At 38.3% G+C, this 13,480-nt stretch overlaps 1 protein-coding gene across 1 annotated transcript; it reads left to right on the top strand.

The window, feature by feature from the left end:
* Positions 1-2,098: 2,098 nt before the first annotated feature.
* On the top strand, positions 2,099-8,893 carry LOC136664991 (prostaglandin E2 receptor EP1 subtype-like). The gene is made up of 3 exons (XM_066642529.1): positions 2,099-2,339; positions 4,563-5,467; positions 7,421-8,893. The coding sequence occupies exons 2-3, from the start codon at positions 4,607-4,609 to the stop codon at positions 7,697-7,699; spliced, it is 1,140 nt and encodes a 379-aa protein (XP_066498626.1). The 5' UTR covers positions 2,099-2,339; positions 4,563-4,606; the 3' UTR covers positions 7,700-8,893.
* The last annotated feature ends 4,587 nt before the right edge of the window (positions 8,894-13,480 follow it).

Consider the following 13,480-nt stretch of genomic DNA (forward strand, 5'->3'; position numbering starts at 1 on the left):
AGGAGTGTGGTGTGTTCTCCCTGTGTCTGCGTGGGTTTCCTCCGGGTGGCTGTCTGTGAGGAGTGTGGTGTGTTCTCTCTGTGTCTGCGTGGGTTTCCTCTGGGTGACTATCTGTGAGGAGTGTGATGTGTTCTCCCTGTGTCTGCGTGGGTTTCCTCTGGGTGACTGTCTGTGAGGAGTTTGGTGTGTTCTTCCTGTGTCTGTGTGGGTTTCCTCCGGGTGACTGTCTGTGAAGAGTGTGGTGTGTTTTCCTTGTGTCTGGGTTTCCTCCAGGTGCTCCGGTTTCCTCCCACATTCCAAACACACGTTGGTAGGTGAATTGGTGACTCAAAAGTGTCCAAGTGTGTGCGTGTGTGTTGCCCTGTGAAGGACTAGCGCCCCCTCTAGGGTGTGTTCCTGCCTTGCACATAGTGATTCCGGGTAGGCTCCGGCCCCACCGCGACCCTGAATTGGATAAGCGGTTTCAGACAATGAATGAATGAATAATAATATTATAATATAATATTCTCAATAATTTATATTGATAATATATTGACAATATTGAAATATCAATATTTAATAACATGGTTAAAAATGTTGACAAAATTTCTAGAATTATTTTTTGTAATAATTGTATTTATAAAATGCTAATGTTGTAGCAAAGCCACTTTACAGAATTCCAGTAATCAAAAATAATCAACAGCTTCCATGTGAGTATTAAAAGGCTGCATGCTATGGGATACATATTATTCACATGGATGGGGTAAAGGTCAGCTGTTTTGCATGTTTCACAGCTGCTGTCTCCATCAATTTGTTATTATTACATTATGAAAACAAAGGTCTAGCTCTAAATGCTGAGCTCAAAACTGCCATACAGCTGTGACTACAAGTGTTCCACCCACAGAGTGTTACTGAAGGCACAGAGAGCGAATCTGGTTTGCATTGATCACATTGTAATCTCCTCTGTGTTTAAATAGGGGACAAATGATTCTCCATCTTCTCTCCCAGCAACATATTTTCTCTCAGTTTATTCACAGGCAATTTACTCAGAGAGAGGTCTCTCAGCTGCTGAGCACTGCTCTTTTACTTTCTGCTTACTGACTTTTATTGAGTGCATGCCCTAAGGGCAGCAAGACATTTTTTATTAGAAAATAGTTTGAAAAATGTCTATCAGTTGCAATCAGTGAATACTACTTCACAAGTGCACATTCCGTGGCTATTATGTAGGTGGTCCGTGGGGTGTCTTAAAATAAGGTGCAACCTTTTTATTTTTCACATTGTGTAATGTGGTGTGTGTGTGTGTGTGTGAGGTAAAACATAAGTATAGAATGTAAAACTTACATTAATTTTCTGAGTTACAGTTTTTTTACTATGTCATTGCTGTCCAAAGAAAGACATGTATCTTCAAGATAGTAACTCTGCAGGGCAAGGAGGAATAAAAAAAAGATTTTCAGTGGAAACCAACGTAAAATTATTATATTCCAAGACACTTTCGTAATTTATTTTTTTAAAATGATGTAGTAAAGTATAAAAGACAAAAACGGGCATCCCTAAATTTTATAATACATCTTTATATATTTAATGCATTGTTTACTGACCAGCCAAATCATTAAAATGACCTTTGTTTCTGCACACATTGTTCTTTTTCTCAGCTACATTAACTTTATACTTTGTTGTTCTACAATAATAGTGTAGTTCATCTGTCCTGCATACTTTGTTTGCCAATTTCACCCTGTTCTTCAAGGCCCACAGGACCACAGCACAACAATCCTGTGGTGCATCATTCTCTTATAAATATATATATACAACTGTTCCTAATGTAGGGGTACTTCTTTACCTGGTACATTTCGTTATGGTGACGGATATAGATTTTGATAAGATTTATAAGCTGTAGTATAGATATAGATACTGCTTGAAGTACAGCACTATTTTGCACGTGTATTCAGAAGAAAACCCCGCCTACTACGCTACGATTGGCTCGTATCTTGTACTCTGGCGCTGACTTGAGAGGAGTAGGCGGGGCTCGTCGGAAAACGGGTGGGAAAAAAAACACACTTCATCTCTTCCTTGCGAATAAATGTGAAATGTAAGCTGAAGTCCACTCAGAAGAGCAGCACGTTCTCAGAGCTCAGACACTCGAGGGCGAAACTCTCACCTGAACTTCAACAAAATGAAGAACATATTTCAAAGGAGAACATTTAAGTTTTTTCTCATTGGAATATGTTTTTTTCTGGAAGGTGGACTTTACCAAATGAGTTAAAGGAAACTTCATATTGGATTTACTATTTTTCCCCCTGTATTCCTGTAATGTCCATGTCAGGGGAATCGGCTATGGCCTAACCAGGAAAATCTCTCAAATGGTAAGTTAATTTATCTTTATCTCTCAGATAAAACAAAACAAACAGCATTTTCTCAGTGTAGCTTTTTTATATATATGGGGTAACAGTAAAGTTTAATAGGAATGTCTTTCCATTGCAGACTTTAACAGGAATATCTGCAGTATAAACAAAATCATTTACATTTTTGGTGTGAAATTGTTGAGAACCTTTTCAACTCAGAATTGGAAGGAACCACGGATCACACTTTATACAGCAAAAGAGCAGCCATTTTATTTACTGTCTTTATTTACTGTGCGATCATGTAGTGGACAACACTGCTATTCCCCATGGAGCACCCTGAGGCTGGATGTTCAATTTGGGTTAGAATGCTACACCAATAAGAGTCCTTAGGCAAGACACTGAATGCTAGGTTTGCCTAGTTCTGTAACATAATTAAAAAATAATAACTCATTCTGGTTAAAGCCTAAAAGCATCTGTGCCTAATTACATACATTTTAATGTAAACAATTTTATTGTGTAAAGCTGAGAATTGTAAAATGGTGATATGCCTCTCCATTAAATATTATTTGCAGTCAAAAACCCATTCATAAATCAATGTAAACTTTGTGCAAAAGATTTATGTGTATTTAAACATTTCCAATTCCTACGTCCGTCTTTCTCATGAACAGAACCTTTCACGTGTAATTGAATGAGTTTTGAAGAAATTTAGATAAATCTGGAATTTTCCTTTAGACCATTAATAAATAATCTCTACACAAAAGTCCTGAGAATGGCCACCAACGGGTTCGATTGAAAACCAGAGGAGATTCTTTTTTTTTTATATTCACATACATCTCAAAAATTAAAAAAGATTTGGTTCACCTTTATGCTGTTTAACAGTGTCATTATCAGTTTATAATCACTGTCCATTGTGGACTTGAGACGTCTAAAGCCCCTTTGTTGTCCTGCTGGAGGTAACCAAGCTATAAAAATACTAACTTCTGTTTTCAAAGCCACAAGCCTTTAGCTGTAATTATTAAACATGTTTTCAGAAGAGTCCAGGGTGTCTCTTCCACACAGTCGGAGATGTCAAGACATGTTCAGCAGTTCTGACACGTTTAACTGTAGTTGCAAGAAAGAAAACAAAATATGAAAAGCGCATTATTAGACCGTAATGTAAGACTTTATCGGTGCATGTGATTGCACCTAAGATGGAAAAAATGGTCCCTGATTTTTAACCTGTTCGGTTTTGTATTATTCTCAGTATTTCTTAATGACACTATGTGTATGGAATGTGTAATAGCTGTAAAATCATTTATGATCAAATATATATAATGCATAATATGTTTCACTGAATCAGGTGGTTTTGGCAAATAAAGAAACTTACTATGTCTTTTATATAGATGCACTTATTAACCGCTTGAAGTTAATGTCATTTCCATGTTAAAAGTTTACTGTCATTCCTTCATACCGTAGATGTGTTGAGTGAGGACCAAGATATGGTCCCTCCAGGGCACAGTACTGCTATTAAAACATAGTAACAGCACCCAACATATCGAATACATCCAGACAAGAAGCTAGACACAACACTGTTCATTAGACCGCAGTACACTGAATAGCACAATCCAGATTAGACAGTATAATAAGGTAAGGAATGGTACACAAAATCATTAATTTTGAACTTTATGCTACCACTCCTACTCAAATCCTCTCACTCTTTGCAAAATGGGAACTTTGTGGCTTCAGAAATACATTCTTTACAAATTGTAATATTTTTGGTGCTTTGAGCAAGTGTTAAAATCTGTTCAAATCATTTAAACATGTCAAACGATGTGCTGAGCTGTCAGGATTTTATATACCACTGTTGACTTTAATTCTAATGGGGTTCTGGATACACTTGGATATAACATTTAGAGTGTCATGGTTACATTGATTTTAAGTGAAAATAAGAACAAAAGACACTTCTGCATGATGTTTAATTCCTGAAATGTATTTATTAGAAACAAATTATATAAATTATTAAATACATCAGCACATTCATATTAGTTTGTTTTATTCTCTTCAGTGTATTAATTTGTAATAATTATAAACTGTTAAACTTGCAACACTTACAAATTTTCTGGGCACTAAAATTTGCAGAAATTACATATTTAGACATGTTAATTGTAAATGATATGTTAACCGTTTTCCACGTATTATATCAGCAAATCATATAACTTGAACTAGGATGTCCAGATTAAAGCTCTCCTTCTGCTCTCCTTCCAGCTCTGTTTCTTTGCAAAGTCCACCCCTGCTCCCTCAGTCTGGATATGTTGTCCATCCAGCACAGCAACACCTCGGCCCTAGCTGCTGTAGCCCCCATCTTCAACCAGACCCCAGGGTCAGTGGAGATGGCGGTTATGTGCTACAAGGACAACCAGACCCAGAGGTCCGTTATGGCCGGTGCCAAAGACCCTACAGCTGCCGGCCTCTCCATGACCCTGGGCGTCCTGTCAAACATCCTTGCGCTATTCATCTTGGCCAAGGCTTATGCTCGGCTCCGCAGACGATCCAAGGCCACCTTCTTGCTCTTTGCCAGCTCGCTGGTGGCCACGGACTTTGCAGGTCACATCATCCCCGGTGCTTTGGTGCTGCGGCTCTATTCAAATAGCGTTAGTCAGAACACCCCCACGAACACAGACCCCACCTGCCTATTTCTGGGTGGCAGCATGGTGTTCTTTGGACTGTGCCCACTCTTCCTGGGGTGTGCCATGGCTGCCGAGCGATGCCTGGGGGTGACCCGACCCCTACTGCATGCCCGGCTTGTTTCTAAAACCCGCACGAAAATAGCCGTGGCACTGATCTGGTTGGCGGCCCTTCTCGTGGCCTTGTTGCCCATTGTCGGTCTAGGAGAATACACCTATCAGTTCCCCAGGACCTGGTGCTTCATTCGGGTGCTTGGCAAAACCAAAGACACAGATGTGGCGTTTGTGCTTCTGTTCTCGGGACTCGGCCTGGCCTCTCTGGCCATATCATTGATCTGCAACACGATCAGCGGCATGACGCTGGTCCTGGCCCGGCTGCGCAAGAGGAAGTGCCACAGACGCTCTGCAAAATCACACGACATAGAGATGGTGGCGCAGCTGGTGGGAATTATGGTCACGTCCTGCATTTGCTGGAGCCCTCTACTGGTGAGTCCGGGCAGAGCTCACTGTATATTTGATCTTGCTCTACATACTATAACTGATGAATAAACATATAGTAATATTAACTGCAGGCCAATCCAGGCCAGAGTAAATATTAATATAAAGGTATTTATTGAAATCAGACATTCTTATTACATTCATATCCTCAGATATGATACCTTTGTGTTGGCACAGCATAGTTAAAGTTAGTCAAGTGCATTCCTGCGATATTCCAGCTAGGTCTTTGTGTAATGACTCATTAGGAGAAATAAATACATTTAAATTGGTTTGTTGTAAAATGCGTATATGCAGAAAAATCTACTGCTGCTGGGATACAAGTCATGTCTTCAAAATAACCAATGGACTTACCAAATGATCATTACACAACAAATTATGTTGTTTACATTAACATTTCCAGGTCATGCAATACTAGTGAGTGCATATGACTGGACAGTTTAAATGAAGAAGACCTTCTAGGATATACTCTAGGAAATACATAATAAAACTTGTAAGGAGTTTGGAAGTGCTCCACTTGAGTACAAATTTTGGATCTTCTTTATAAAACCCCAATTGTAAACTTCGTAACTTATTTCAAACTTGTGAAAGCTCAAATTAGAAAATAACAAAAACTAGGAATTTTTGAGGTACACTGAACCAGCAATCACTATTTAGAACTTGATCAAATGACTACTGAATCAGTTACTGAAATTCTCATTTCTAACTTAAATATTTCCCTATTATAGGCCAATGTTAATTATGAGTAGTGATGAAAAGAGATGCTTCACTGAGAATGCCTGCGATGTGTCAAAGTGTGTCTTTTTAGACATTTGGTAAACATTTCATTGACTTTATGCTAATTCTCCAGTTAATACATTTTGCAAAATTGGAATGCACTTTTTATACCATTCTGATTAAACTGCTAACAACTGAACATTAACATTAATAACAATAATATTCAGTTATTTGTGGGGTGTGTGATCCCAAATTTAGCCCATAACAACTAGATTAAGAGAATGTTTTGTTGTTATTAGTGTAAATATTAATAATATACTTATTAATGATTTCCAAGTTAATATAGATTGTATAACGACAGTTCAGTTGGTTAAAATGTGTTACTGTTCAAGGGCTTAGTAGTATATTTTGAGTGTTACACAAATTTAACAGATTATTTTTCCCATAATTATGTTAATTGCTATAGATTTGCATAAGCATATTAAAGTAAACACACCGTAAGCTCTCAAACAAAATTTTGCATTAGGCAGAGATTTAGAAGCCTAATCAGACAATCACTATCCCAGGCATCGAGAGTATTTGAGTGTTCCATATTATAAAGTAAACTGCTTGCCAAAAAAGAATATAAAATCTTTCCTTTTCATAAAAAATAGATTCCATGGCTTTTTATACACTCTTAAAAACATATGCAACTGGGGGATATACAGAGCCATATTTAAATATGCAAAGCCTTCACTGAATATTCTAACAAATTTATTGTAAACTTACTTTTAAATTCTTTCAAGAATTTATACATAAAATGACACTTGTTTAACATCTTCCAATTCACACGGCTCTTTTATCTCAACTGAATTTTTTAAGCAATAATCATTGTCCTTCTATGGTCCATCATGCAAAGCTTGTTTGGTATTTTTTTTTTTTAGTATTTGAGTGGTTAACTTTCAGCACTGAATTTTTGTTTTGACCAGAAAATATGATTCAAACTGATTTCCTATTAGCTTCTTAGCTCCTGTGCAAATAAATAACACACACACACACACACACACACATATATATATATATATATATATATATATATTTGGCAGACTTCAGATCTGAGTTAAGGTGAAGGTGGTGTAAATTACTGACCACTATAATTAGTATGCAATTAAATTTTACCAGGGCTAAGAAAGCTACACAACAATCGCTGCAAATTAATGACTACAACTCTCTTACATTTTTTTGCAGATATTCGGTCTGATGTCAGTTACACACTCTTACAGCAGTTTCCATAGCAGTTCAGAGGAGGATGAAAAGCACTATAGGTTTCTGATGATGATGGGGGTGCGTCTAGCATCCTGTAACCAAATCCTGGACCCCTGGGTTTATATCCTTCTGCGACGAGCCGTGCTAAGGAAGATTTACAGGCTCACCACCGGCCGCACTGGCATGAGGGGAAGCACTTTCCGCCGCTGGGAGATCAGCTCCTTCCAGAGCTCTGAGAAAAACACAGTTAAACGGATATAAAGGATTTCCAAAAATTAAAGTTTATTCCAAACTAATGCAAAGAAACATAAAGGACAGATGAAGTCTGAGAGCATCTGAAATGTTCTCCTCTCATCCTTTTAGGGTCTCTTTCTGGCAGTGTTTCTGCCATGGACATTTTGTGAAGATGGTGTGTAAAGGAGGAATATCGAAAAGTTGGTAATCCAAGCTATGCCAAGAGTTTGGTCTCATGTTGAGTCTCATCATGATGATAACCTTTAACTAGAGAGACCAGCAGAGTTCCTGCTAAAATGTGAATGGTTTTGAGGTCATGGATGCAGATTCGTAACACTCGCCTTGTCTCTGCACTTCTATTTAGTTGATGGGAGTTCTCAAAAGTGAATAACCACATTCGTGGTGGTCAAGGCTTGGTGGAGATTTGCCTTAAAAAGACTCTTTTTGTATGACTGTAAAACACAAACGCAGTGTATTTGGGAAATATAAAAGGTCAAAGCAGCAGGGAGCACCAAAGGTCTGTTATTGTCAAACCATTATGTTCAGTATTATGCGAAAGTCAGAGATCATATTATACTTTATTTAAAGTATTTCAGCCCTATAGGTAATAAAGTAAATGTATTCATTTATGTGCATCAGTAAAAAAGCATTTGTTTAACAAAAAGTTGCACATTACACTGAATCAAGTATTTCAGTATATATTTCGTCTGTCTTGCTTTTTTCCATTCTTTTCAGGATACTTGCTTTGAATTATATTTTTCCTTGCTGTCCATCTTGTCAACAGCTCAAAAGTGTGAAGTCTTAGATGCTGGTTGGATGCACACAAGAAATAAATGCGCAAGGCAGCTGAGGATTGTTTGGTTTGTTGATTGTTTTAGTTTCTCTTTGAAAGGTAACTAAATGGAAAAATACAAGGCGCATGTTATACATGAATAACCTTTCCTAAATTATAAAACAAGAATGGTCTCTGACTTTTCCACAATACTGTATTAACACTCTCACCAAGAGAGAGTCAGTCTTATCAGTCAAACCTTTATACAAATGACCAAGTCATAGACTCATGTAAATATTAACATAAAGACACAAGTACTTGTACAGTATATATTTCACAGCAGAGAGATGTTCAGTGTCCCCATTTATGTGTATTTATTGCTTGTATTGTCTCCCAATTATGTGACTTGAAATGAAGCTATTTGATGTGAAAACTATTGAATGTAATAATGACCAATAAAGGTTGTATTGCTTAAAGTGTTGCCTGTTAATGTTATGCATGCATGGAATTAATATCTGTTCTTCACTAGGCTTGAACAATAAAATTCCTCACACACACCAGTTAATCCCTCTGGAATATGAGAAATGGAAAATATTTTTATGACAGATAGTTTCGAAGTGATCACATCTAGACTATTTGTGACTCTTGCCTCTTGTCCATTTACAATGCAACTTAAAAATTAATAACATGCATAAACAAAAAAGCTGTTTTGATGGTCAGAAATGCTATGAATTAACATTTGTCCCAAATTTCTCCTGTCTGGGAGAGAGAGAGAGAGAGAGAGAGAGAGAGAAACAAGCTAGTGTAAGGAATTTTCAGGCATGCCTTTCTAAGTGGATATATTTTAGTGACGTTATCCAGGACCAGACTACTTCATGAAACACCCTTTCATCTTTTAAAAGCAGCTGATATGAGCCAACTGTCTTACAAATCTTATTTCAGACCTTCTGCATTTGTTACAACAAATTTAGAACATGAGTCACCAAAGGGATTCCTTTGTTTTGTTGACACTTTACAATTAATTATAGGTATACAGTTATAGGTATATACATATATCCCTCGTTACTTTGCAGTTCATCTTTCGTGGATTCGCTACTTCGTGTGGTTTTCAAGGGGGCTTATGGCTGCTATATATAGCGGATATTGAGGGAAAAACGTGAAAGATGAATAGCCAAAATATTTCATTAATATTTACATGTATTAGACTAGGGTGGTCTTGGAACGCATCCCCCGGAAAAAATGAGGGATCACTGTGTGTATGTGTGTATATATATATATATGGGTTTATGTAAGACAACATAAAATGATTTGGCAAAATAGCACATTTCCATTTCCCCTAAATGTAGGTGATCAGCCATATTTTAGTTTAATGCTAGGTCTGTGATGCTAATGTTGCTAACAAACACTTACTCTCCCCAATCCTTCCTATACACATCCAGAACTTTTCTCAGCTCATGCAAACTGATGCAAATGGAAACCCAGTGGCTGGGGAATTCAACTGCAGTGTACCAAAGACAAACTCAAATGGGTGAATTAGGACAGCCACAGTTTCTTTCTGTTACAAGCCTAAAACAATCAGCAGACAAGAAAACAATGAACTGCAGGTGAACAGAAGTATGGGTAGAAATAGAGGTGAAGACTAGTTGCATATTGACAAAGCAACAAAAATGAAGACAAATATGTAGTTTTACCTCTAAAACTATTAGAAATGGCCTTAGAAATTATGTATTTATTTTAATGTGTCATTTTGAATATCATAAATTCGTTTTTAGGTCTATAGTTAATTTGAGGGAGAATTCAAATTATCAAGAATTCACTAAAATGTATGTATACTTAGATACAGTTTGATTTTAGAGAAGTAAACAAGAAATCAAATGATTTTTTTTATATTTTTAGCAATATTTCTTTTTAATTTTAGACAAATCCATCACACGTCAGAGATTAAATCACAAACAGAACCCGGACTGGATCAGGATTCGATCCACTAACCGTAGCTGACTGTTACACAGATCCGGATCGGATTCGCCAGCTACGTGAGGAACTTCTGTAAGGGCTTCTGTGCTTTTTGTTGCTGCGCATTTGATGGCGAAAAAATATATAAAAAGTCATCATTAAGAGGAGCATATAAAAGTACATGATCATGCTAAAACTACTGTAAAATCTGACTACACCACAAAAAGAAATACACAGCAAACAACATGTAATCACAAAGTAGCACAGTGTGTAATATTTCTATGACCAGCTCTGTCATACTGGTACAATTCAAGACTAAATCAAACTTTCTGAGGGTATCAGAAGCATTCAGAAAAACACTTACTTATACTTATTTGGCGGAATGGTTTATGACCCTTGTGTCTGGCTGCTTGCTTGTGAGAAGTTTAAGTGCAGTTACATTGTACATTGTTTCTGGTTATGCATTGCCCCCTAGAGCTTTCCAGTGTCATAAGGCTATATTTCAGGCATGGACATATCAAGGCTGCTATACGTTTTCATGTACTGAAAAACTAAAATAAATAGCTTGCAGTGCTCCAGTAAATACCCAGACATGAATACCATATAAGTTAGCCAAAGTGCTTTTCATAAATCACCTGGCTTTTTATAAAAAACCTGTATTTATAGAAGACTGGGTTAAAAGTGCAGTGTACATCTGCAAGGTTTAGGGATACAAGGTGCTGATTGACATTTTTGGGGGGATATACTGTTAATTTTTTGAGGATACACCTCTGCAACAAAGGTTTTGTTGTAATAATAATAATAATAATAATTATTATTATTATTATTATTATTATTATTATTATTATTATTGGGTGGCACGGTGGTGGCAGGTAGTGCCGCAGTCACACAGCTTCAGGGTCCTGGAGGTTGTGGGTTCAAATCCTGCTCTGGGTGAGGAGTGTGGTGTGTTCTCTCAGTGTCTGCGTGGGTTTCCCTTGGTGACTGCCTGTGAGGAAACCCACGCAGTGTGTGTGGAGTGTGGTGTGTTCTCCCTGTGTCTGTGTGGGTTTCCTCCGGGTGACTGTCTGTGAGGAGTGTGGTGTGTTCTCTCCGTGTCTGCGTGGGTTTCCTCCGGGTGACTGTCTGTGAGGAGTGTGGTGTGTTCTCCCTGTGTCTACGTGGGTTTCCTCCAGGTGACTGTCTGTGAGGAGTGTGGTGTGTTCTCCCTGTGTCTACGTGGGTTTCCTCCGGGTGACTGTCTGTGAGGAGTGTGGTGTGTTCTCCCCGTGTCTGCATGGGTTTCCTCCGGGTGACTGTCTGTGAGGAGTGTGGTGTGTTCTCTCCGTGTCTGCGTGGGTTTCCTCCAGGTGACTGTCTGTGAGGAGTGTGGTGTGTTCTCCCTGTGTCTGCATGGGTTTCCTCCGGGTGACTGTCTGTGAGGAGTGTGGTGTGTTCTCCCCGTGTCTGCATGGGTTTCCTCCGGGTGACTGTCTGTGAGGAGTGTGGTGTGTTCTTCCTGTGTCTGCGTGGGTTTCCTCCGGGTGACTGTCTGTGAGGAGTGTGGTGTGTTCTCCCCGTGTCTGCATGGGTTTCCTCCGGGTGCTCCGGTTTCCTCCCATGCTCCAAAAACACACGTTGATAGATGGATTGGTGACTCAAAAGTGTCCAAGTGTGTGAGTGTGTGTCATCCCGTGAAGGACTGGCGCCCCCTCCAGGGTGTGTTCCTGCCTTGCGATCAATGATTCCAGGTAGGCTCTGGGCCCAAAGCGACCCAGAAATGGATAAGTGGTTACAGACAATGAATGAATGAATAATTGATTTGATATTGTGGTTGGCCTTTTGATATCACTTTGATTTATTATTGACTCTTTTTATTGACTTTTGAGTAGCCAGTCCACCTATCAACATGTGTTTTTGGACCGTGGGAGGAAGCTCTAGATAGATAAGAGAAGTCTAATAAAGATGTTGAAAAACATCCTGAGTGGAAAACTTGACCTAACCATCTGCAAACATTATGCTGATAAGAGAAAATTTGTATATACAAATATGTATAGCATAAGATGGCAGTTTGGGAGGGTCTCGCTGCTGATTAAACAGAATTTTAGACAAAATGCCACATTTTAGCACTTTTCCATTCACAGTCCAATTTACATTTTACTCCTTCATTAGGTTCTTTTTGTTATTCTTTATAAATAAGATTAGTAAATAACTTTAATCAGCACAGTGTCTACATTTTTATCATTTAATCATTTTATATCAGTCTTACACTCATTATTATATCTCTCAGACTTGGTGGTAATGTTTGTATTAGTGTGTTTTCCAGAATAAAAGTCTCTGTGAATGTAAAATGTATGTGTGAGGAGATTATAAATGAGTTCTATCCGGTACAGGACAGTAATCTGAGGGGTCCGATGGTGGGCCAGCAGTGGTCTACAGTCAGTGGTGTGACAGCCTTTTTATGACAGTGGACCGATATGTGCTTGCTGTCTGGGAAAGGAGAGGGAGGTAAGACTATCTCATGTTTAAACACACAAAAGTTATTCAGCCTTGAAAATAAAGCTCTTCGTTGCTTTGGAAAACGGTCTCCTTGCTGCTATATGCGTGAAGGTCACACAAATCGGGAAGTGACAACAGTTCACCAGCTCAGTATCAAATTTTTGGGAGTGGAGGTTTTTGCTAATGGCGAGTGAGTGAGTTTCTGACTGAGCACTATTTTGACCCACTGACTTACCAGCTAATTCTTTGCGATTCTTTAATGCTACTGTTACGGAGAACAATTTTGGGCTGCATTTAATACTGGCACCTGGACATCTCATAATGTAATGAGGATGAGATTGTCTTTTAGACTCTTAGACCAATAAGATTATTTCACTTCAGATTTTATTGTAATTAATTAACAAGTGCGTATGGTCCCCTGGCCTCTGAATTCCTTATCTTGATTTCAGAAAGTTGGCAACCATACGCACACGAGTGTCTCCTGACAGTGAGGGTAATTTCAAGTCAGAAATACAGTAAATACATGAATTGAATGCCTGTTACATTCTTGTATTAACCAGATCGAAAAAAAGCCACTGATCCACAATTTCCAGATTTAATTGTAT

This window comes from Hoplias malabaricus, chromosome 13 (assembly GCF_029633855.1).
Source record: "Hoplias malabaricus isolate fHopMal1 chromosome 13, fHopMal1.hap1, whole genome shotgun sequence".
Classification (NCBI taxonomy): domain Eukaryota; kingdom Metazoa; phylum Chordata; class Actinopteri; order Characiformes; family Erythrinidae; genus Hoplias; species Hoplias malabaricus.